Source organism: Chiroxiphia lanceolata, chromosome 1 (assembly GCF_009829145.1).
Source record: "Chiroxiphia lanceolata isolate bChiLan1 chromosome 1, bChiLan1.pri, whole genome shotgun sequence".
NCBI lineage: Eukaryota > Metazoa > Chordata > Aves > Passeriformes > Pipridae > Chiroxiphia > Chiroxiphia lanceolata.
The window spans coordinates 114,081,263-114,107,409 of NC_045637.1; the positions used below are offsets into that span (position 1 = coordinate 114,081,263).

Consider the following 26,147-nt stretch of genomic DNA (forward strand, 5'->3'; position numbering starts at 1 on the left):
GCACAGGTAAAATTCTGTTGAAATGAAGGCTCTCTTTCATCCCTTCCTTCTAACCTCTCTGCTTTGCCTTTCTCTTCCATGGACTGTTCCTTAGTACCAACACAAATGTGGGGACTAGGATGATAGTCTACCTGAAAGTCTACCCATTTTCCAGAGCATATCTTCTTCCTCAGGATCCACAAAGTGTCCTAGGGAGACTGTAAAACTGTGTGTAGAGGTGAGCAGACTTGCTTCAAATAGGGAGATGTCAGACCTATCACCCAGCCCCCTAGAGACATGGTAGAAAAACTCATGTAAAGTTCGGCTTTTGCTTTTCGCAGAATTCCTGGAAATAGATCACTGGCATGGAAGTACTTTTATGTCTGTGCAAAAATGACAGGAACAGGGCTGATGGCATTACCAATAGAAACCTTTTGCACTGCTCTGGTTCTACCAGAGACCTGAGAGGTGGAGCAGAAAAAAAAAGGAGTTAATGAGTTCTCTTGCTCCACCGTCTACTGTTCTTATAACTAAAGGAAGTATCAACATCTGGGCGTTGTGCTAGATAGTCGTCTCCTGTATATTTTTTTTTACATCCTGTCTTATTTTTTTTGTTGTTGTTTCATAGCAACAAAACACCTTTGGCATAAATAGAGATGATAGCATCTCCAGGTGATGTTAAGGCTGAAATTTTTTCTAGTGTTTATGTTAAACCTGGATAGCGCTTAGGTAGCTATTTATGCATCAAATAACTAACTCTCAATTCACAAATGGTCTCTGCTCTGTCTGCCCAAAGACCTCATGCCTTCAAATTCCTTGGTAATACTAGGTGTTTCAAGTTTTGCAAAGTTGACTTACTAGCTTGCGTTTTCAGAGAGAAACCTCTAAGACTTTTTCAAAGCTGCAGTTTCTTTACAGTGCCTCTGCTGTGGTGTTCTGGAAAGCATGATGAGAATTGACATTTTTGATGTCTGTGATTTTCCCTCTTTGCCTGTTAAAGATTTAATACTGTTTACCTGCTTCTTCACTATCTGTCCCATAAGAACATTTATGTCTATCCTGTAACAATGTGCTGAAGGCTACTCTGTTCAGCAAAATTTAGTATATTGCCCATTTGGATTAAAACTAGAAGTAATTTCAGAAATGCGTCTGCGTGTGTCTCATTTTTCTTGGCAGCATTGTGGGAAGCCTGAGGTCTCATCTCATGTTAGGGTTTTGTCTTGTTTGTCATATCTCTCCTGATAAGTCAAAGTGAACTGAATAGCTTTTCTGAGTTCTCAGAAAGCAAAAAGTCATGGGATTGACAGAGTTTCTTTCAATCAGTGGATCTTGAAATGATGAACTTTTCTGAGTAGCACTGTTGTTCTTCTATATCCTTCTGTGCATGAGGAGCTGTAATTGTGATAAAAATGATGAATGTGTCAGACTGCAGTATCTAGCAGTCTTCTGGAAAGATGATTGTTTATTTAGACCTGTGAAAAAGGCATCTGTCTTCTGTAGTTTCTAACTGGAGCAAAAAGTAAAGCAGAAGATAAAGTTGTTTTGGGCACGGAGCTTTCTCTGTACATCACAGCCTTCCACCATCCTCACTGTAGATGAAGACAACTTTTCATGGTAGTGCTGCCTGGCTTTATAGATCTTAGCTATTCTAAGGCAACAGATACTAGCTATTCTAAGTGAACAGATACTGTCTGTAACCCAGATAATTTGGCTGTGGTAGTTACCGCTTCTCCTTTCAGCGCTATACTGTTTCAAATGTCTGTTCCCTTGATATCTCTAAATGTCTCACTTTCATCTTCATCCTCACGTTGATGAAAACTGGAGTCCTGATCTTGCCATATGAAATCAATACATGAAATAGATACGTAGTTGTCACTATTGGCCAGTGTCTTATAAGCATCTTGGATGTGCTTTCAGAAGTAATGTAAAGGAGGAAGTAGCAATGCGCATATGAAACACATCTGGAGAGTACGTCTTGTGGGTAAAGGGGAGGGGAGGGAAAGGAAAGAGATCATCATTGGAGAAGTGAATGAACAAGATAATCTGCCTAGTAGATTACTGTAATTAGTGACTGAGGGCTCTTAATAGGATAAGGGCAGAAAGGAGTACGGACAGGTATGTGATATTGACAGCAGTCTCAAAAGCTTTTATTTTCATGGAGTGTGGGTCAGTGAAGCACTTTGCAAAGAATGCAGAAGACTCAGAGCAAGAGAACTGGCTGGTGAGAAGGAGTAGCACAAAGATACAGGAAATGAAGCTGGAAATTATTTAGTGGAAAAAGGGGAGCAGAAGGGATGGCATGTGGAGGGAAAAATGCCCATTGCCTTTCACTGTATTTCTGTTTATCCAGCTGTAACATATTCTCAGCCAGAACTGTATTTTCCTCTGTGTTTGGAAGGTTTCTTGCATGCTACAGAAAGCAGTAGATAAAATACACTAGGTTATTATTACCTACAGAATAATGGTCTAGTTTTGAAGTAACACATAATTTTTTTCTTTTGTCTGCAAAGATTCTTCCACTAAAATATAGGATTTTGTAAAAGTCCATGTGAGTTTTTATTTAAGTTTACTAAATCTTCAGCAATGAAAGAATTTTTTTTGTTGTTTATTATTTAGTTATCCAGGCCTTGCTCTAATGATGAGTTTTTCACCTTACAGTTGGTGTTTGCAAACAGGAGATGCTCCAGAAGAAGAATGCTGTTTTGGTGGATGGGGTCATCCTAAATGGTCCAATAATGGACTCAAAAGCAGGAGAGAAGTTTGTGGAAGAGGCGTGTAAGATTATAATGGAAGAAGTTATCCAGAAAGCTGATGATGTAACAGAAAAGGTAAAGCAATAAAGTCTTGTTAGGAATTTGTAATGGAGATAATGAACAATAAATCATTTTTTTTATATAAGCTGTATTTTATTGCACTTTCAGTAGCCTCTTTGCCTCTAGTCTATGCCTGGCTCTAAAATAAAAAGACAGCCTTAGAAATGAAAAAAAGAATATATTATAAAAGCTTTCAATAATATAGTTACCATAAATATCTGCCAGAAAGTAATGAGGGTGGGTTTTTTTTATCTGAGAGTACAGTGGTCATCTTCTATGTGATCACAAATGGCTGTAGTGTTTTTCTTGTTTGAAGTGGGGGTGAGTTATTTGTTTGCTCCTCAGGGGCAATGGTGTTGGAGGAGGAGGAACAGTGGATTTGGTACCGCTGTGAAAGGGCAACATTATGAGATTGCTCTGGGTTTTGTAGAACCCCTGCTTAAGGGGCTGTATGGGAAGAGGACCTGCAAATAAACTTGTGCTTGCCTTTGGGCATGTACTGGTTGCTCCCACCCTTTGGCAGAACAACATCTGAAAATGCTGTGATTACAAATCCTTAGCTAAAGAATAGAACTTGAGCTGCAGGCCTCTTTCTGTTCTGCCTTCTAGCATTCTCCACTCTCATTTTTATGGTTGAGCAATGCCTGAGACGCAATAAAACCAACATCCCATGAGACCAGTTTACGATATATAATATATATTACCCTGCAAAGGGAAGTTTTGTGAAAGCAGTGCTGAATGTGGTTCTTACCTTGTACCTTTATAACCTCTTCCTCCTGACAAACCTGTTCACTGATGGTGTCTGCCCCCTCCCTGTCACTAGGTCTGTGAATGGCAAGCCCCTGAAACTCTTAAACAGATTCTTGACCTGGAAATGAGAGACACTGGAGAATGTCACCAGAAACTCCTGCAACTCTGCCAGGATGTTATACGATACAGCGTCAAAACCAGTAGGAATGTGATTTCTAATGGAGTTATTTTGTATGCTAACTTAGGAAGACAGGATAATGTTTACAAACCTCTGTTCACCTTTCAGGGAACCGAGGTTGTGAATGTTTGTTTTCTGCTTGCCTATACAAGTATGCAAACACTTGGTCATGTTTGTGTTGTTTGACTGAATGCTGGTCACCATAGGTTTGACTAAAATGTGTAATACTGGCAAGCTAATAAAAAACTAATTAATGTAATGTCATTGGCATTAATGGTAGATTCTGTCATTTTAAAGTTTTATGAAAGTCACCAAGACAAGTATGATATAACAGTCTAGCAAAACAGGAAGGAGAAGGGCCTTTGTATGTCATTTCCTACTGTCTGAGTGATGAGATTTGGAGTCACCATCACTGCCCTCGTATGTTCTTAGTGATGATTACCCCCCATTTATTATTGTTCTTTTTGAGCAGTAGTCTTGTAGGGTGTTAATTTGCTGATAGGCAGTAATTCCTGATCCAGACCCTGTGAGAAGGGAGACTGCAGTGTTTCAGAGACAGTATGCCACATCTCTGCAGGATTAGTTCTCTACAGAACCTTTAGTTCTCTCTCAGTTCTCTCTCTAACCTTTCTGCAGCATGTGTAGGATAATTCAATCCTAGCAAAAAGGAATGAACAACATATGTTTAGGAAATACTGCTGTGAATCAGTAGCTCAGGATTTCATGTGTGGTATGGCTTAAACTGTGTTTTGGAAAGTGAGAAGGACGTTTGATACAGTTCGTTGTGCATTTTGAGGTCACAGTCCCTGCTGCAGTCACTGTTGCTACAAAGTAAAAGGGTAAAATAATTTTGAGAATGAACTCTTGCCTTTGAAAACCGTAGAAGAGTAGCACTACTGATCTGCAGGAGGAATGCATTAATAATATGCAGATATAATTACTGAGATACTGGAAAATGTTCTGTTTATCTCACTTCCTTAAATTGCCTTTGGATTATAATTTGTCTCACTATGTTACCTTAGAAAGGATGTTGATATAAAAGTACGTTGTGCAAATAGTCTTTAATATAAGTAGAGACATTTATTGTTTCTATAGTCAGTAATAGTATAAAATTTTGTCATAATTAGTTATATCTCAGCATTTCAAGGGAGGTAAACAAATTCTCTTAACTTCTCATTTTAAGTGTGCAGCAAATTTTTCCAAGCTGTTATTTTCCTTCTCTCTCCCTGTATAAAGACTTTGGTGGGAGCACAGGCATAGCTGCCTGGAATCAGCAAGTTCCTATATTGTACTGCTTAGCAAAATTTGGCTGAACATCCATTGTGGCCTCTCAAAAACACTGTTTAAAGCTGCTGAGTTGTCAATCCCTTTTCTTTTTTTTTTTTGATTTTTAAAACTAGTGAACAACTTGCATTCATTCTGGGCACCACTTGCACCTCTCAAGACTTCTTCTGAGGTTTGAAAGTGCTTATTAAGTTTACTTTCAAAGGATTGTCTAACCTAAGAAAAGGACAGTGAATCCAGAGAATACTGAGAGAATGGGGTGAATTGTGGTTTGCAGTGATTGTCATTCAGCTCAGAGGGACTGTGATGTATTCTTTTTTCTTGTGTATCCTGTCACTTGCTTTTGATCTGTATTTTCAGGTCATCCAAGATTTTTTAATCAGCTCTACGCTGGAATAGATTATTACTCGTTAGTGGCTCGTTTTATTACAGAAGCACTGAACCCAAGTGTGTAAGTGTGGTTCTTTGTCCTCTTGATGATGAATTAGCATGATTTTCGGAACAACAGCTGTTTTTGCATCCTTGCTTCTGATTTCTGTTTTCAGTATTATAGGAGAGGTAGGAATTGTGCAAGAATTTGGGAGAGAAAAGGGTCTGATTCAGACTGGATGAATAGCTCACCAGAAGGTTGACTAATCTGATGAGGCCTTTTTTCATTGTTTGTGAGGTGGGGTTTCAGAGGAGAGAATTTTTTTTTTTTAATGCTTTTAAATGTAGATTTTTATCTTAGTACATAGAAATGAATTAATCAGACTTAGTTGTTCATATCCTTTGAGGCATTCTGCACAGAGTTGAGTGCAAATGGTTATCTGTCTACTGTTTACTTGCAAATGTAAAGCTGAAATTTAAGCATGTGACCTACATTAAAAGCAATCTCTGATGTATTACTTTGAGAGTGGAAGTGTCAATGTGATGCTGCCAGGAACTAAGCAATTGCTCTACTGGGTCAGATGCATAATGTTTATACTTTAGAGTACTGCTGATGGTGGTCAGCTACTGATAGATTAAAAAGAGGTGCAAGAAGTTTTAGCAAGACTCTTTGGCATGAGTTCTGTGTTTTTAATACCAATTTCTGTGTTTTTAATACCAATTCTGTGGTTTTAATACCAATTTTGATGCTTTTGTTTTTGTTCAGATATACATATGAAGTATCCCCTGTGTTTCTTTTGGTGGAAGAAGCAGTCATCAAGAAAATGATTGAGTTCATAGGCTGGGAAGAAGGTGATGGCATATTTAATCCAGGTAAGAACAGTTCAGACCTCAAAATGAGTCGCTGTAAATCACCCAATACCATTAATTCTATGAACATTGGAGTAATGTAAAATATTTGAAAATGCATGCACAAGTCTAGTGATACACACACAGAGCTATTTAATGTAGGCTTATCTTATGTGTTTCTAGTAATAATTTGGTTATTCTGATCAGTAAATGAATGAAACCAGTTCTACATTAAATATAATTATATGGAAATTAATTGTTCATAACTGATGTCCTTCTTGACCTTAACAACAACAACACTAAAAGCCTTGTTGGAATGAGTTAACTTAGTTGATGGACAGGGAGCTGATTTACATGCTAGATCAACTGATGGTGCCTGAGGGCATAGAAGTGTGTATCCTGCCTATGAATTGTGGGAGCAAGAGTTTACATGAGCTTAAGTCCTTTGAGTTTTTGAAATTTTATTAAATGTAATGGGAAAGCTAAACAGATATTTCTTAAATTGCTTGATAATCCATGGTTTTCAAATGTCCTATAAGGCAGTGTTCCAGCCCACTGTATTGAATCAATAAAGCATAATGGTGATATTTCACAGATTATTCAGATAAAAAAATTGTTAGGCTATATATGAAGCTTTTATATCTATTTTGGGGGGAAGGAGAGGAATAAAATGAGTAAATGAATTTAAACTCCCCCTCCAAAACCAAACCAAAGTTAGTAATTCCAACCTACACATGAGTAGTAGAAAAATAAATAAACTAAAATCCCCTAGATTTTTTTAATACGTTAGTGCTATGGATTTTTTTCACATCAAATTTGATGTATATTTTTAGTAGAAGCCTTCCTTTAACAGCAGAATTTCTTGCTTAAAACAGTGGGATACTGTCAAAAGATAAATTAACTGTACTTTTTGTGCTAATAATGTAAGGGTTTTTATTATTATTTTTTTATTCTAACTGAATATCGAAACCCATCCAGATCTTACCTTGCAGATCTTCCTGTTCCCACTCACCCTGTTTGTTGTTTATTCTAATGAGTTTTTTCTCCCCATAGTACTCTGAGGCCTGATTGCCCAAGAGATCTCTGGGCTCTGTATAGTGCAGCCACAGGTGAGCTCTGTGCAGACACCTAAACTCACGTTGCTTCAGTATAGATGGGAAGGAGCTGTGGCAGGGTGTTCTGTGTTGGGAAGGACTGCTTGAACAGAGCTCTTACTTCTCGGGAAATATCCCCAAAAAGCATTCAAATATGCTTTGTTTCCATGTCTGCTGCAGAGCCCAGAGTTCATTTTATGTCTGTAGCCCAGGGGAAGAGGAAATAAATTGTGATGGATGCATAACTAGGCTAACTGTATGGTTTATTTTTTCCCTAATAGGTCAAGTACTTAGGCTCAGGACAGGTGCTAGTGCTGTGACTAACATGATATTTGTATTTCTCTTTCTGCAGGTGGCTCTGTTTCTAATATGTATGCTATGAACTTAGCAAGATACAAGTTTTGTCCTGAGATAAAGGAAAAAGGGCTTTCAGGTCTGCCAAGACTAGTCATGTTCACTTCAGAAGAGGTAAAAAACAAAACTGAAAAAAGTTTTTTGAACTTTATTTTTCCACATCTGCAAAATTATATCATTTGCGTATCTGATGGAGCACTGGTACAACAATTTTTCCATCAGTGTATGATGCGAAATATTGGAACTAGGTGGAGAAGTCTGATAGTAAATTTCCCTACCAAAGCTTCCTTGCTTTCAGAAAACAAACACAGATGTTCCTGCTTTGAAAATTGCTGATATAAGAATAGGTTGTACATGAGGCAAACCTGAAGCAGAATGCTTGTGGTGTGTTGTGGAGGTCTGCACATTTGATTTCCCACAACATAAAGTCTAGCAGGAACCGTAGGTAAGTTTTGGATGTCAAAGGTTTTTTTCTGCATGTTTAATTTGTACTAAACTGAGCACTTGTGGACCTGTGAGGTGGCTCTCTGCAGCTCCCACTCTGCCTTGTGTCTGAATATAGATGGTTGTGGAACAGAACCAAACCTACCATATGCCTCTTAAAAAAAAGCTGAACCTTTAGGCAGTTCTTTAAATAATTGAAAATATGTGGCTAGTTTTAAGGTTTTTGAATAATATCTGTCCAAAATGCCTGTGGGAAATTGAGTTACATTCATACATTTATTCTAAAGGTAATTTTTGCGGCTTTTTTCTCTTCCCTGTCCCTTCAGTTTTAAGAGTTTATCATTTGATTAGCACAGAGTTGTTATTAATTCTAACTCCACTATATAAAGGCTCCAGTGGAAGTGAGAACCTTGTTGTATTAGAAAACAGCTACTTACAGGAATAATTTTAGCTCAGAAGTTTATGCTGCAAACAGTTTGCAGTGTAAATAGACAAGAGGTTTATTTTGGAGAAGCCTGAGGGATGAAGGCCTTGTGTGCTTGTCCAAGACAGCACATATATTTTGGAACTGAGTCCTAATGTCCTAAATACAGGTGGTTTGTTTTGGGCTTTTTCCCCAAGCAAAATATATTTAGGTTTGTTTTGTTTTGTTTTTTTCAGAAAAGTGTGTATATGAAATGACTTGCCAGTTCATACTTAATCTGCAATGTCACATCTTCAAAATAATTAAGGAGGTAAAACTGAGGTTGAAGCAAGTTCCATTACTGCTTTTGAAGTGAAGCACATAAATTTTTTATTATGAAGTAACATTTTATTTCATTACAAGGTTTAAATAAAATGTATATTCTTGTACTCTAAAATAAGCAAACATTTAATTTCATGTCAAATTTTAATTGGCCCCTGGAGTAAATTTATTTTGATGCCTGCGCTTCAACAGAAAGACCAATAGCATAAAACTTAGAGGTGATGAGCCAAAGTAAATTGGTAAATTATTTGTAAGGCCATGATTTTGATCTCTAATACTTTGCTTGATTCACAAAACCATGTTGTCTTCAGTACTCAGTAATCACTTGCTGTAAAACTGATGCTTTCAGTAGTTAAATAGTATGACTATTTTCTAAGATCTCTAGTGTTTACTCATGGTTATGAGGGAAGAGGTGGGCATATTCATATATACTTATTTTGGATCCACCTGTACTGAGTTCAAGGTACATGGCCTTTTGGGAACTTTTCAAATATGTCATATTGAGAATATATGTAATGAATGGTCCACACTGTAGATAAATACATAACTGTTTGTGTCATACAGTATTATTGTTTTTATTTTTAGTTTTTTGTTATTTAGCACTTTATGCCTTTGAATCACGGAATCATTTTAGTTGGAAAAGACCTCTAAGATCATCAAGTCTAACCTTTGACCGATTACCCCTATGTCTACTAGACCATGGCACTAAATGCCACATCCAGTTGTTTCTTGAACACTTCCAGGTGACTCTACCACCTCCCTGGGCAGACTGTTCCAATGCTTAACAACCCTTTCATTGAAGAAATTCTCCCTGATGTCCAACTTGAACCTCTCCTGGCACAGCTTGGGGCTATGTCCTCTTGTCCTGTCACTGGCTGCCTGGGAGAAGAGGCAAATTCCCACCTCGCTACAACCTCTTTTCAAGTAGTTGCAGAGAGCAATATGGTCTCTTTTGGGCCTCTTTTTTTCCAGGCTAAACAATGCCAGCTCCCTCAGCCATTCCTCATTAGACTTATTCTCCAGACCCTTCACCAGTTTCTCTGTTCTTCCCTGGACATGATCCAGCACCTCATTGACTTTCTTGTAACGAGGGGACCAGGACACAGGATTCAAGATGTGGCCTCACCAGTGTCGAGTACAGGGGGACAGTCAGTGCCCTCTTCCTGCTGGCCACACTATTTCTGATACAAGCCAAGATACCATTGGCCTTCTTGCTATCTGGGCACACTGCTGGCTCGTGTTCATCTGGCTGTCGACCAGCATCCCCAGGTCTTTTTCCACTGGGCAGCTTTCCAGTCATTCGTCCCCAAGCCTGTAGCACTGCATACTGTTGTTGTGACCCAAGTGCAGGACCTGGCACTTGGACTTGTAGAATCTCATACCCTTGGCCTTGGCCCATTGATCCAGCCTGTCCAGATCCCTCTGCAGAGCTTTCCTATCCTCCAGTAGATCAACCTCCCAGCTAACTTAATGCCATCTGTGAACTTAAGGAGGGTACACTCAATTCCCTCATCCAAACGTCATTTGTTTTTGTTGTGTTGTGTGTGTGGTTTTTTTTTTTTGTTGTTGTCGGTTTTTTTGTTGTTGTTGTTGTTTTGTGGGTGGTTTTTTTTTTTTTAACTCAAGAGGTACTTGGAGAAGCAAATTGTTTAAAAAACAAATCCTGGAGAAGTTAACAACCTGTGTTCATCTTAGTCATGAATCAGGCAACAGCACTAGCATGAGGAAGCCTTGAGGCTATAATGAACTGAGTATTGATAAGGAATCAAAACACATAGCTGCTCAAGGCCCTCTTTTCATTTTAGGGCTTGGCTGCAATGCTGTGTTCAAATGAAATGATTTTTGCCTGGAGTTGCCAAGTCCCAAAGTTTCAGTTTGGCACTGGGTGGATTGAAAGAGTTGCCCTGCTGCAGAACAGAGGAAGGCACAGATTTGTCAATGACTCAGTTTTATGTGATCTGGGGCTATAAATTTTTTGTATGTTCTTGGATAACCTGAAGATGTATGTTTAATGCATGGCCCACCCAAGGTCCTCATATGCTCTGTTTGGCCTTCAAGAATAAAAAGGCTCCTTGTTCCTGCAAGTAAAATGGTGGTGATACGCAGTGAATGCTGCCTGTGCTGCCACTCGGTAGTTCTTTTGCTGGACCATTACAGTGTGATTCCTCTTGAGACAGTAGCCATAGAAGAGTAATTGTTATATCCCACTTTCTTGTGGCATGATTTGTGGCTCTGTAGGAGCTGAATACAGTTGTAGTTATAGATATCAGTCCACCTTTTTCTCACTTTTTGCTATTTGAGTCCCATCTGAGCTTTATTCTGACACAAGTATGTATTGCATTGATCTGAAAGGTAGAAATCTGCTAAATTTGAGGTAACTGAGGGTAAAAGAGGATGTGTAAACAACTGAAATTTGCATGCTGATATGAGCAGTTTCTTAAATGCAATGAAACGTAATTCCTCCCCAGTGCAACTTGATCATGAAAGTAATAAAGTGAGAGAACACAACATTAACTCATCATGTTGTCCCCTGTTGAAATTAAAACAGACAAAAATGAGTAATAAAACAATCTCATAATAATGTAATTGCTTTATGCAATCATGTTTCTAGGAAACTTTTCAAAATCAAGAAAAGACAAATTTATCTTTTGTTTTAATGAGCACAGGATGGAAAGTACCTTGTCTTTGCAAACATTATTAGGAAACAAAAGCTACATCTAGATATAGGTAAATAGTACAGCAGCACATCTTAAATCCATTCTTCCAATTTGATTTTGTGATCAAAGGTGTTAATTTCTTACTGCAAATGGCTATAGATTTAATAATTTTTCTCAACAAACAAAACTACGATAGACATGGGAAGAGTTACCTGAATTCACCTTTTATCTGGATATTTCTTTCTCCTTTTTTTTTATTTATTATTTTTTTTTAAGGGAACTATGAACAAGTGAATTAGTTGACATTGTTGTGACTGTTGTTGTCTGGTATATTTTTTCTTAAAGTGGTGCACTGCAATTTAGCCTAATGGCTTCTAGTGATAGTGGGGGTGGCAGGGGGGAGAAATTCTTACATTTTCAATCAGTATAACTGAAAGACTACTTTTTGCATCAAAGAAAGCATATTCCAAGTCTATGTGGTAATATGAGTCTTGTTCCTTTTCTGTCCTACTGAAGGACAAAATTTTCCAAGAGGTGCAGAAATACTTTTGGAGAAAAAAAATAATGTATCTTACAGCCTTTTATTTTGGTATTCCCTTTGTACTTCTCTTTTCTTCTGCTTTTTAGTATAATCTCTCAGGTGCTCAAGTCTTTTTTCTTTCTCCCAGTCTCCCACACCATATTTTATAATAAAATACATGATTTAGTGATTGTCTGCTTACTAGTATACTGAATTTGCAGGTCTACTGCTTTCTTAATCTGGAGGAATCTGATTATTCTTGGTGATTCATACCTTTCATTTGAATGTAATGGATAGAAATCAGTGATGGAGATAACTTGTATTTTAAGTGATTCACAAATCAGTCAAAAACATCTCCAAACTTCTACTAAACAACACACAACCACTTACAATCATTATTACCATTACTGATGTAATTTGATGTAATGTAAGACTAATTATCCACCTATGTATGTTATTATTTTTGTAACAGTCTAAATGAATGAGTTTTAAAAGCTTTGTGGATGTGTCATGTTACAAAATTAAGCTTTCTTAAGACTACTTTCTAATATCAGGTAGTGTCTTTGTATGCTTTTATTTAAAAAGTGGGTGATAGTGGGGGAAACGTTTTTGTCAAAAAAAAAAAAGAGAGCCCTTTGAGATCATCCATCTCATCAAAATAAGCATGACAGGCTTTATTACTCTTAATGTATTCATACCCACACATTAAAATGTTGTACATTTTTCATAATTATGTTCTGCAGTAACTGCATTTGTGTGAACTCTCTGGAAGAAAATGGAATTAATTAACCACCTGGCTTCACCTCCTGTATGAGAAGTAACAATTCTAGACATCTTCATGGTTGCTGGAGCACACGTTATTTTAACTCTTCAGTAATAACATGTAAAAGAGCCAACTTTATTTTTTTCTGAGAAGGGCAGTGATAATCCGAGTGTTGAATGATCTTTGTTCTGAGAAGAACTGTCTAGTGCTATGGGAGGCTGTGCACTCTCAAAACTGACCCCACTGCTATGAGTGGGTAGGCATTTGGCATGTTGCAGGTTCCTCAGAGTGGTTTCAGCTTCTAAATATCTTCAGGTTAAGAAGGTTACCGTATCTTAAATTCCCAGGCTAATTATGAAGATGAATTAAGCAGAGATCAGTGTACTCTTATTCTGGCATAAGACAAAATGTTCTTGTGCTGGAATAACAGTACTCACAGTAGAGCAGGTCCTTATAGAGGTGAATGTTGGAAATATGGTAAGATAGTCCATGAATGTTTGCTCAACAGAAAAAAAGTTGTATGGAGTGGTCTGTAGGCTTGAGTATCCTTCTCACTGAAGTTATTTTACCACATTTGGATTAAATAAATACTCATTTTGAACATCCTCTCTTACATTTACTTCACAGGCTTTGTAGACTGATGCCCATTATTCAACACTAGGTGAGAAGTGGACTGCATGTGTCTGTACTCATTCAAAAATGTCTCTGTGATGAGACCTAGCTAAAATTCTTTGCTGAATTAGTAACTTCATTTTCTGAAAAATGCAGACTAGTCCAGACTGGAACCTTTTGTAAAATCCACATTAATTTTTGAAGATGTGCTGAGTCTTGTCTGAAGTCTGCTTGTTTTCATAATGGCTTCACAACACCATGATTTTCAGATCCCTTTGCAGAGAGAGAGGACTTTAAAAGCCTTGTAAGTCCCAATTGTACCACATCTGAAGGCTTTGGTAGGTCTTGGGAAGGCTTTGGGTAGCTCCTTGATGGTGTGAACAAGAGTTGCTGAATTAGGCCAAGGGTCAGTTTAGCATAGTATCCTGTCTCTGACAGTGGCCAACAACTGAGGATTAGAGAAAGCATGCAGAAAAGTTACAAGAATAAAGTGGTAGAGGCTGTAGATGTATCATCTAAACACACATCTTAATTAAGGGTCCAGATTCCAAAGAATGGTGCTTTTTGACTTTCAGACCTATTCATTACTTCTAGTTTTTTGAGTTCAATAGCCTTCTGAACTTTCTTCTCATGCCTTTCCTAACTCTTACAGTCATTGATACTTTTGACTCAGTTCTAGCAAAACCTTTTGAAACAATTAATAGTTCTTCCCTGATGACACTTCAAAATTTCTACTTTTCATTCTAATGCAGAACCAGCTTTAAAAAAATTTGTATGTAATAGAGTTTCTTAGTTTTTTTAAGGCCACATTTTAAACATGGTACACATCTTTTTTTGCATTATTTTCCCCATTTTTCAGTGTATGTTATTGTTAAATACAAGATGGACTTTGTGATATGTAGCTCATCAGTTTGATTTTTGTGTTAGAATATGCTGTTTTCATGGCTGTTATGTGTAGTTGAATTTATTTTAGTGTCACTGTTCCCTATGTGGGAATTCCCTATGAGGAATTTATTTCTTTTGTTTTAATTGCGTGTTGTTTTTTTTTTTTTCCCCTGTGCTTTTCACTGACAGTGTCATTACTCCATGAAGAAGGCAGCCTCCTTCCTGGGTATTGGTACAGAGAATGTTTACTTCATCAGAACAGATGAAAGGTGAGAAAGCAAGAGCCATGAATGTGATCTCTGAGCTTTTTTAAAATGCATTAGTGCTATACATAACAACCTATTTGAATGTAACTGAAAAAGTTTTAAATCTGTGTCCCTTAGAGGTAAGATGATACCTGAGGAACTGGAGAAACAAGTCCAGCGGGCCAGGAAAGAGGTGAGAGGGGGAGAGAGAGCATGAAGGAGAGAGGAGTGTATGCAGACTGTGTGCTTCTGTCTGAGTGAAAGGAAGGAAACTAAGAGTGAGCAAAATCTTAAAAATAGGGCAATTAATGTAACAATGGCTTTCTTACAGGAGAAATCTCTTTTCCACAAACTTGTATAACAAGTCAAGGCTTATAGGTTCTACACTCTTAGAAGGGAGGAAAATTCCACAGGGTGTTTGCTGCTAATGAAAGTCCTGAGTACAATGCTGCTCTTAATATTTAGCACATTTCTTACAGGATTTCTTTTGCCCTTGATCTTTTTTTTTTTTTTTTTTTTTTTTTAAATGGATGTGGTATTTGTTTTCCTAAAAAGGTTTTTCAGGTAATTACAGCAGCTGTTCCTCTATCCTCTGCAGTAAGCAAGAACTGTAAGGTGTCTTAGTCTCTGAAACCATCATACAAGCTACAAATGCTAAATTCAGTCCTTTCTATTATTGTAGGAAGAGTGCAGAGGTGTGCCTTTTTTTCCCTAGGGACTTTGCCAAGTAGAAAGTCAAAGGCCAACATTTAGAAAGGTACTGATGTGTATATTTGGACAGCATTAGCATACATTTCTATAATCTGTAAGACGGTGTTTAACTATAGTCAACATAATTTATTTTAGAGAGCCTGGAGGACTGAATGTGAATTCCGGGAGCATCTTCTTTTGGCTTGGTTAGCTCACCTTAATTTTCACTTCTAGTTTGTGTATCAGAACAGTAGGATTCAGAGTTCAGTCGTGATCTGTGAATACAAAGTAATTAGTGCAAACCTGCTTTTGTGGCTGGTAGAAAAGCCAAGGTAGTGCTGTCCTGTCATGCACTGGCACGGCCACAACAGCTTTCAGTGAGATCTGATTTAGATACATCTTCTGCCTGACAATCATCTCTGAGTTCCATGCTAGATAGTATAGCCATTGATACATGATAGCCCTAATGACCTAGGAAACTCTCTTGCTTGCCTCTCTCTTTATTTTGCATTATCTGAGCAAGACAACCTGTACTTTATTCATTTGAGCAAGATGGGGGAAAAAATGGCTGAAATAAAATGGAACAAGAGGAAGCAGGCTCACAGGAGAATGAACTCTTTGCTCTTGCAAAAACAGAATTTGTGTTTGTTCATGTAATACTAATACTTCGTTATTTGAAAGAAATCATCTGGCATTTATGATTTTTTAAAAAAGGTCAATCCCAGTATGGTGCTCTGCAATTTAAAAACAAATGTTCTATACTGAAATGCTCTGCTTACAGGAAAACACGATTTCACTTGCATTTTAATGGAAGTTACAGGTGTATTGGAAGGTTTTCATTTCATCAGAGCTTCTGTAAGTGCGTCTGTCCTTGACAAAGTGCTACTTTACAACTTTTACAGAAGGACACTTCAGTGAATTGCAGTAAATATTCTAATGACTCTAGACAAGAGAAGATGTATTTGCTAGTGACAAAACCACAAAATGATCACTGAATATGAATAGCAAGAGTCTTAGGACTCCTTTTAGAGAGTTTAGTCAGGAAGATTTGTTTAACTCTATTGTCAAGAATAACAAAAATTGAATTCTCTTCTTCAAGGAAAATGTGTAATGGTAACAATTACTGGAATTTGAAGAGTTCTTAGACTTGTCCCTGTGTTCAGTCATGCTATCAGCTTGCTGTTTGAGGACCTTTGACTTTGATGTAGCTCTGGGAGAAAATTGGTGGGAACACTGACAGAAACTAGATGCATCAAATACATCTTTGCCTCATTTGCAAGTGTTTTGTACTTGAGCTTCAGGCTGGCTTGTAAGTTTGACTATTGTGGTACCTTGTACCTAGGAATAAATGACCAAGAAGTGAATTATAGGCTGGTAATTCTTTGTGAATGTATGGGATTAATTTAAATTCTTTCCAGTATTACTTTTCACTACTTTAGCAATTTGTAAAGAAATTTTAAAATACAAATAAATCATAATTATGTACCAGTCTAATAGTCTTCTACACTGTAAAGAAGTATAAAACTGTTAGGGTGCAAATGTGAATTAAGCCTATCTGTCTCTGTAGATGTTTAAAAGTGGCAACAGTTTTTCTTTTTTTTTATAAGAGAGATCAGATTTCAGTTGAGTGAAGATACATGAAAGACTTGTGTAGAGTTTGATTTTTTCAGCTGATGTCTGTTTTCACCAAGCTACATTGAGTTACATTAGCAGACACTTACATCATCTGAAAGATTTAATTCCCTGCAAATGAGCTTCAGTGATTCCAGACTGTACAATGTAACTGCAGCTTTAGTGCCTCTTCAGTAACTGCATTGTCATGCTGTAGGCCAGATGCTAAAACGTGCAGACCAGTTCCTTCAGCATGGATTTACGATGGATTAGTTGGAGGGGGAACCTTCAGGCTCTGGGTGCCAGCCCATTACCTGGAAGGTGAATGCTCTTCCCCCCTGCCCCCGCCGCATGGCCCGGCGACCCCGCAAGGAGCTCACACAAACTGCCAGGGAGGGATGGATGAAAGAGGAAGTTTATTGTGGGGTAGGGGTTTATAAGGCTTTTAGGAGGGTCAAAAGGGGACCAATTATGAGTTCGGGGTACACAGAAAAAACCAATCAGGTAAAGAGTCAACAGCCAATAGGAAGGGGTTAACAAGGACCAATGAGAAACCCCTCAGGACATCTTCCCAGGACGCTCCTGTATGGGAGACAATAGTCCTTCACAGGGGGTGTCGGGAAGAAGGAGCAATGATTTTGCAAAAAAGCAAAAGCCATTTTAAAACCTGTTTAAACCACCTTAAAAACTTCTGTTTCTATAACATTTGAGCTGTTTTCTTTTTCTTCACTAGTCCATCTCTGACAGGACTTCTTCCATCCTACATATGGCAAATCCGTTGCCACGTGGATTTACTGGGGAGGCCACGCAGTCATTGCTAGGGCTGATACCCTCAATTTCACAGAGCTGTTACAGAATCCACCAGTTCTTTTAATTGTTTCAGTTTCTGCTCCTAAGTAGACACAGCCACACAGATCTGCAAGGGTACGTGACCTAGCCTGCTATTGTAAATGCACCCCTGCTATTAGTTGAACGGAAAACAATGCACAAAACCACAGAAACAAAGATGGATGGCTTACAGTGGTTGCCTGAGACCGCAACCTGACAAAAGTTTTCCTTATCCCAGCTGCCTGACCTTAAAACTATTTGAGATTTCCAGTGATCTCTCTCCTAACATTCAGTTACCATATTACAACCCTTCCTGTTTTCTAGACAGGCGTAGGAACAAGGGAATAGCACTGTGCTGTAGGTCAGGCATGGGATCAGGCAGCGGTGACCATCCCTGTCATGGGATGTGCCAATGCTGCTGAAAGCAAATCGTGTTGTCTAACTGAAGTTTCCTCTTCACCAGGCAGAGAATAGGGGTATTGTAGAGACAGTGCAGGTGGAAACCCTAGAGGGATGAGCCCTTTCCTTGCATGGATAGTCTGCTGTCTGAGCTAGTAGCTTTGTTTTATCCATCAGAGTGACAGCAAATATGGTAGTGAAATGTGAAGACTGAGAAATGAAAATCAGTGTATAAAGAGAGATGTCAAATATCTGGTGTGTTTTGATTTTGGCAAAACTGGCATCTGTCAAAGCAATCTGAAGCTGGTGAAGTCTGCCCTAGGGTGGTGTTAACTAGAAATGCAAAATGAACTTTCTTTTTTTTTTAATGGGAAAAAAAGGAGTCAGCACTTTTAAATGCAGTACCTTCTGTTGGGAAACTAAATGTAGACTGTCACATCTTTGTCCTACATTCCTAGACCTTTTTATACTTTATTCTCTGCAAGTATACTGGAGCAAATGAGCAGTGCAAATTATAATTTTTTTGTTTTGAATTCTATTGCAGGGGTCAGCACCATTTCTTGTCTGTGCTACAGCAGGCACAACAGTGCTGGGAGCATTTGATCCTCTGGATAAAATTGCTGATATCTGTGAAAAGCATGGCCTCTGGCTTCATGTTGATGTGAGTTTGTATACTGCATGGTTTTGTTTAGCACTGCTTTTTTATAATTGCGATTTTCTTTTTAAAAGTAAGTTGGGCTCTAATAACTTTTCTTTTTAATAGGGACCAGAAGTACATTCTGACTTGTCTTTGTTATATGTGCTGCAAAACAGAAAATAGCTTGGTTCTGACAAACAGTCAAAGCTATATTTTTACTGTCAAGTTGTATTTCAAAATTATTTTATAATCAATTTCTTCTTCTTGCTACCTCCTAAAAATGCTTCAAGGGTGATTATATACAAGTATAAATTTGAATTATTTCCATGTTCCGTTGGAGAATAGACGCATTAGAATTGTGGTGTGCAGTTCATACAGGTTAAAATAAAGATATGTTTCTGGCTCAACCAGTCATAAATTATTCTGTTTCATATTTAAGGTTTGAGTTTCCTTACATTTTTCTTTTTTTAAATTTCTTTGTAATTTTAGGTTTGGATATTAAAATCTATTAAAATCTATGAATCATTTTGGAATAATCCTTGAGCCCTTTTATTACCTGCAAGAGTAAATAAAGATAGGTCTTAATCTTTTCTAAAATTATATTCTCTTTAGAATTGCAATACCACGAATCCAGAATAGCTACATTAGAAGTTGTGGAGCAACAAGAAAATCTAGAGCAATGTTAATGGAGATTTTTAGACCTGCTTTAAATTTTTTAAGTGTTTGTTTAAAGTTGAGTATCTAGAGAAAAATCACGTAGGCAGTGATGTGTGTTTCAAATAAATGTCTCACAGACATTGATAAATAAGGTCACTGTATGAGTGAGTCAAAAGAGTTTTCTTATTGACTTGGAGGTAAAGATGCAGAATCTAGGCCTCATATTTAAAATATCTGCAAAGCCCCCTCATGGCTCTGTGCTGCTGAGAACAACCAGTCAGATTTTCGTCAGAAGCACAGCACTCACGCTGCATGCCAGTCTCTTGTGTGTCTGTGTACAGCTGATGGAAAGAAGGATGTATTTGGAATCTGTGTTGAACCTCAGGTGAGTTGAATAGACGTGGCTGGACCCATCTCCAGTGGCTGTAGGAGTACAATGAGTAGTCTCCCTGTAGCTGAACTAAAATTAGGTGAGATAAGCCTGGACCATATTCTGAACCATGGACAACTGATAGTGTTTGAAAAGAATTAACCTTCTTCTTCCAATTTTACCTCATATTAAACTAAGGTAAAAATGTCTGTGAATATCTTTAAGTCAATTTTCTGTTTGAAAAATGGCTGTAGGTGTCAGATGTTAATAGATTCCCAGTAGAAGGAGAAATGTCCAGTAATAAATTGGGTTTATGGTCCGGAAGACCAATCATTCTGTTAAGATGTGATTCATATTATGAACCTCTCAGTGGTTCTCAGAAGTTCTGTCAGTATTTTTTCTATTTTTCACATTCTGTGGAGAGTTGAATGGATGGCCGTTTCTTTATTTTTTTGTTAAAAGTTTCTAGCTGTATTAATAAGAGAACAGAATATAGGGAAAGACTGAAAGCTTTCCACGTAAGTGATGTCAGTCATACATGTATGTACAAGTGTACTGTGGTAAAATGAGCAGACTGTAGTTCATAATGTGATATTTTTTCACTCAGTACCACTAGAAATAGATTTAATAAAATAATATGCGAACACGTACAGTGAAACTAAGTCTCTGCTGTTCAGAAAGACTGTACAAGAGACACAGGGAAGAACTGGATTTTTATCTTTGTTTTTAAGCAGGCTTACCTCCTTCTAGCCTTATAGGCAAGAATATGATATTTTTGAAAGCTTTGAGAATCTGCAGTCCTCTGGCTTCTTGTTGAATGATTTACACATTATACAGTCTGAGTTATAAAAAGTGAGTACTGCTGTTTGGGCCTGCTGTAACTGTGAAGGAAAAAAGGTACAGTACAGACAGAACCAAGTAAAATTCTGTCTAATTTAGGACTTTTCATGTATCATTAATGGGCATCAGGATTGTCTACTGTAAACACTCGCATGAGCTATTACTAAGAATAACCTATATGAATGTCAGTGGTGTTATTTCCAGGTTTACAATGATTTATCTCATTTCAGAATATTTTCTGATCCCAAAAATCTATGTGTTTGCCTTAGGGAAACTATTTTCATTAAATATGAAATGATAAAGCCGGTGATTCTTAGGAAGAGCAAAAGGGCAAAAGGGAGAACATCAACATAAAATTAGTGAGATTCAGGAAGATAAATTTCAATAAAGTCAGAAATAGTAGATAAGCTCTCACATGGAGATAAACCAGAAGAAGTAAAGGGAGTTACAGAAAATATTATTTTAAGAAGATAATACTAGTAAGTCCAAACTGTCCTAGCAGTCAAGCTGTTCAACAGCCTGAGTGCAGAGCTATAACAAGCTTATTTTGTTCACATTATGGTATTTATACAAGCATTCCAGTTGCTTATTTTATTCTAATCTACATCTGTGATGCCTTTCTTAATAACTTGGTTTTATCATCAATATGCACTCAAGTTCCAGCACTTACCTATGTCATGTATTGTCTTCATGCAACTTTAAGTACTGTATATGAGTTTCTTCCCTGATGGTCCTTACTTTGACTCTTCTTTTTTTTCCTATTAGAGGCCAGTACAGAAAATCAGGTTTGACTTATTAGCCTGTGCTTAGGTAATTAGTTTAATCACTGTGAACACTGTGATTTCCATCATTCAGCTGAAAGTGATTTGCTGCATATGAAACAGAGTAATTTTCTCATACCTTGTTATCAATTACATTATGTTGGACACAGGTGATAATATTAATGTTTAAACCTACCCTGCATTGATCTCAGCTGGATTTGTCATCAACAAAACGTGCCAGTCTAGTTTGATCAATCTGCCTTCCTTCTGTAGTCTCATGGATGGAGGAGAAGCAGTTAACTTTATTGTGTATTTGCAATATCTAATCAAAAAGCCAGAGAAACATACCAAGCTGCAGCTCTGGTAGTGAGTGAAAAGCTGGCTGGAAAATCATACCCAGAGAGCAATTACCAGTGGTTCACTGAAAGGGGAAAATTTTTTGAGCAGGATTCCACAAAGGTCTGTCCTAGGTTAGAAGTTATCTGTTATTTTCATTAAATAACTTGGATGAAAAAGAATACACTGACAATTTGAAAATTATTTAAAACTGCTGCAAGAGGCAGTGGAAGGACAAGATTAGAAATCAAAGAGATTTTGATAATTTGGAGAAAAAAGTGGAAAAACTAGGTTACAGTTCAATAAAGATAGTATTCTAAGCTCTAATAATCAAGTGCACAAATACAGGCTGGGTATTGTTGGCTAGACAGCAGATCTTTAGAAAAAGATCTGGGCTTTGCAGTACTTCACAAATCAGTGATATTTTCAAATAAAGTTAAATGTATTTCAGAACTGAATAAAGAAGATACGTAAAATGATTCTTCCTGGTATGTACTCCATCTGCTTTATCTAGATTGTGTCCAAATAAAAAGATGCATTTCAAGAAGGTTAAGGACCTACAGGAGAAAGATTAGAAAATGAGAAAGCGATGCAGATAAACAGAACCATATCTAGAAATCATGACCAATGAGGAAAGATGGAAAGCACTGATGTTATTTAAACTAAAGGACAAAGAGACAATACATAATAGTCTGTAAATGCTTTAAAAAAGAAAGGAATAATCTCTACCCCTGACCACTGGAGGTGTGACTAGAGGTGACATTGTTTAGGTTTGACACTTCAAATTGAAAACAGTTTGTTACCATTAAACACAAATTAAGTGGCTGAATTATACAACCTTCATCATTAGAGGTCTTTAAAACCAAAGACAGTGATTCTCAGTTGTCTTAGGTGTCTTCTCATTTGTGGTGGTTTTTTTTTTTTTTGGTGGTGGTGGGTTTTTTGTTTTCTTTTTGCCCGCCCTGGATCCCTAAGCACCTGATCTTTGAATTGGGTGAGAAACATGGATCACAAATTTATCTTGTACTCCTGTGGCTCAAGGAGAGATTGAAAAGTGGTGAAGATGCCTGGACCTCCAGTACTATCATTCCTCTCTCCTAGATCTCCAGCAGTAGTTTTTAAAACAAAGGCAGAAAGTAGTGCCAGTAGTGCTGTAGAGACAGAAATTGCTGGTACCTCTCTGCATCTTATTTTTCATTTTCCTGCTAATTACAAGCCATATATTCACTGATTAGTAACTTCTAGAAAAGACAAGCATTTGACAGAAATGAGATGAATATGTTGATCCTGCCTTTGGGAGTGGCACACTGTTGAGATGACCTCTTGAGTGCCTTTCTAATCCTGTTTTTCAGAGACAGTGTGAAAATTTCAACTTTTTAAAACACAGACACCTTTAGATGCAGATTTCATGAAATTTATTATCTTTTAATGCGTTGTTTATAAATTATGAAAGTCAGGGAATAACTTAGTGATTGTTTTGACTTTATTGAATCATAGAATGAAAAGAGTAAAATTTTCTATGAAGAGGAAGTTCAGTTTGATTGTCTTCCCATAACATGGCAAATTTGGACCAGCTGGAGAAACATAGCTCGAAGTTGTGGTTCTGCAGGTAGAATCATTTCCTACCTTAGGTCCCAGCTGTAGATTGGGTGGCAGCAAGGATATTATGAGCATGACAATGTAAAATATGATGTGATGCATTAATGTACTGCATAAATGAGAATGATGTGTTAAGACAAGTTAATAACCTTTCATTTCCCCTGTGAGCCTCTACCGTTCCTGTCTCGCAGAGATAACAGATCTTATTCCTAATGTATGGCCTATGAAGCAGATACTGATGCTAAATTTGTATGTCATCTATCACATCTGGTTTTTTTCAAGGGAAAAAAAAAGGAAGAAAAGCTAAACAAGCATATATTCTCCATGCTTAGGTCAGGAATCTTTACATCAATGATTTTTTTTTCCCCTTCATTAGCACAAAATATATGAATTTTTTTTTTAAATAAGCTGAGTCCAGATGTTTTGTGGACTGATGCCTTCTGTGCATCTCTGAAAAGCCTTGCTTACTTCACAGATAGTTTGCTTAAGTGTATTCTGCCTGCATGAACATTGAAAATCCTCTTATTTATTTATTTATTTATCAGTAATTTCTCAAATGCACTGTATGACGTCTGCTGTTTGCATGATCTCTCCAACTATCCCCTGTGGATAAATACTGTTGTCTGAGAACTGAAGATTCACAACACGTGATGGGTGAAATCTGATCCCTGCAGAATTCATGAATAAGGATCACATTTCCTGACTCTGATTGTCCAGAAATTAAACTTGTGTAATAAAAGCTTGTTGTCTGAGTTCCTTCTGTTGTCCATGGAGATGTACATTGCAAAAGATATCACCCAAAGATGGGTGTCTAGAGTAGATGACACTCAATAAGGAGATTCAGTAGAGAGTTCTTCTCTACAGAGAAGGCCTAAATGATTCTCAGAGTACACTATTAGTTGTTAACTGACCTGAGGGAGATGTGATGAGTCTTAAACCATTTTAAGGTCAGTTGGGTTGCTGGTAACAGGAATGCTGCTGTTGCACACTCCCTGACTTTGCTTTTCATATGTGTGGAAAATCCAAGCCTGGACTTTGCAACTGGCAGAGCTTTTACATTGTCTGCTGTTTCCTTGTGAATTTCTCAGGAAGGAAATGGCTAGCAGGAAGAAAATGTGCAAAATGGGACTTTCTGCTCTCACTGCTGAGGTTAAGGCTGGGGGAAAGGAAGCAAATCTATTCGGTATCTGGAATGAGTCTGGTTATGCAAGGACACTTCAGTTCATTGCCTTGCTTACACAGAATGTCCAGACTAGTTTGTGGCTTATGCAGTGGCACAAACCATCAACTCCTCTGTTTTAGGCACAGCCCCAGGCTGCCATCTTTATTTCAGTAGATGATACTAAAGGCAAAATTTGGGCCACTGACTATGTAGTAAACTAAGTTTTAAATGAGCTAAGACATCTTTATAAATTATTAGTTGAAGTATTATGAAAAGAACTTTATACAAATAATATTTTCTTGGCTCTATAAATGTTCTAACAGGCTTCTTGGGGTGGCTCGGCTTTGATATCAAGGAAACATTGCAGACTTCTTCATGGCATCCACAGGTAAGTCAGTTTAGTTCATGGGCTCACTTACCAGGGATTGAGATAGAAGTTGTGTGGCCTGTTGGCTTCCATAAATAGAAATTACTTAGTTGGAGAGATTTCTGAACCTATGGTGGGAGTGGGGGGATGGTAAATCTGATTCGTCTGCTTGGATTGTTTGGCCATTTTTGATTCTTTAGTACCCATGATTATAGGTGCAATTTATAATTTTCACAGGGCTGATTCTGTTGCCTGGAATCCCCATAAAATGTTGTTGGCAGGAATACAGTGCTGTGCTCTTCTGGTGAAAGACAACTCTGTAAGTCCTCCTGTCTTTTTTTTTTTTTTTTTTTGTATTGCAGTAGGCTGTCACTGCTGTTATATGGAAGTAGAAATAATTAGAAAACAACTGCAAGTCATTTTTACTATACCACAGTGCAAAGGCTGAATTATATTATTTTGAATTTCACCACTAAATTCATTTTAATAAAGGGTGAATAAGAGAGCAGGATCCAAGTCACTGTACCCACAAGTGGTCAAATTTTGCAGCTGGTGCCTTAGGTAGTTAATTTCTGTACATGATTTACATTCAGAATTGAGTCTTTTGTCACCTGGGCCTGCAACACTTAAACACAGAGCTCATCAAAGTCCTCAGAATAGCTGACATCCATCGGGACTGCAGCAGTACTGCGTCTCTGTTTAAAGTAGGCAGAGCTTGTCTTCCCATCCCCTTACATAGGTGCACCAAAGTGGGAGAGGGATAGGAGGCAGATCACATCCAGGAGAAGGTGCTGAGCCTTCTTTGCTCACTCTACAAGTTTTTCCTCATCACCAGGGTGATTTAGGCTTTCCAAAAGCCATGACTAATTTAAAGGTCTAGCAAGCAAACAACAGAGCTTTGATCTCAAGATGAGTCTGCAATATAGTAAAAATCCCTGCTTTTATCTTTGTGGAATTCTTTTATCTTAATAAAGAAACCAGTAAGAAGTCAATTATTCCAAGCTCCATTTCAAACTCAGAACTGCTAAAACTTATACCCATTTACCAACCATCAGGGTTGAGTTTCACCTTATATAGGTTATAAATGACTGAACATCATGAAGATTTGGAGCCCTGGAGGTTTGCACCACTATTTTGTGGCCATGGTTTGTAAGTTACTCTGTCAAAACTACTGATATTTTCTATTCAACTGCTAGGGTTAGCTATCCATGTAATTTGTTACTAACTTCTAGTAGTAAGAACTGATGAGGACCAAAGACCATAGTTGCTAATTGGCACTCTCTTGGAGCTGATTGCTCTAAGTCAGAGGTGAGACATGACAGGACAGCAAAGAGAAGTGTACCTCCTCA

At 37.6% G+C, this 26,147-nt stretch overlaps 1 protein-coding gene across 2 annotated transcripts in view; it reads left to right on the plus strand.

Annotated features, from left to right (window-relative positions):
• Window positions 1-26,147, plus strand: part of GADL1 (glutamate decarboxylase like 1) — an 81,834-nt gene that overhangs the window by 8,623 nt on the left and 47,064 nt on the right. For both annotated transcript variants that reach the window (XM_032703639.1, XM_032703647.1), the window contains exons 2-11: window positions 2,638-2,807; window positions 3,616-3,742; window positions 5,365-5,455; window positions 6,140-6,246; window positions 7,669-7,784; window positions 14,486-14,565; window positions 14,680-14,734; window positions 18,614-18,730; window positions 24,755-24,819; window positions 25,036-25,117. In XM_032703639.1, coding sequence (XP_032559530.1) covers window positions 2,638-2,807; window positions 3,616-3,742; window positions 5,365-5,455; window positions 6,140-6,246; window positions 7,669-7,784; window positions 14,486-14,565; window positions 14,680-14,734; window positions 18,614-18,730; window positions 24,755-24,819; window positions 25,036-25,117 — 1,010 coding nt within the window. The remainder of the gene's footprint in view (window positions 1-2,637; window positions 2,808-3,615; window positions 3,743-5,364; window positions 5,456-6,139; window positions 6,247-7,668; window positions 7,785-14,485; window positions 14,566-14,679; window positions 14,735-18,613; window positions 18,731-24,754; window positions 24,820-25,035; window positions 25,118-26,147) is intronic.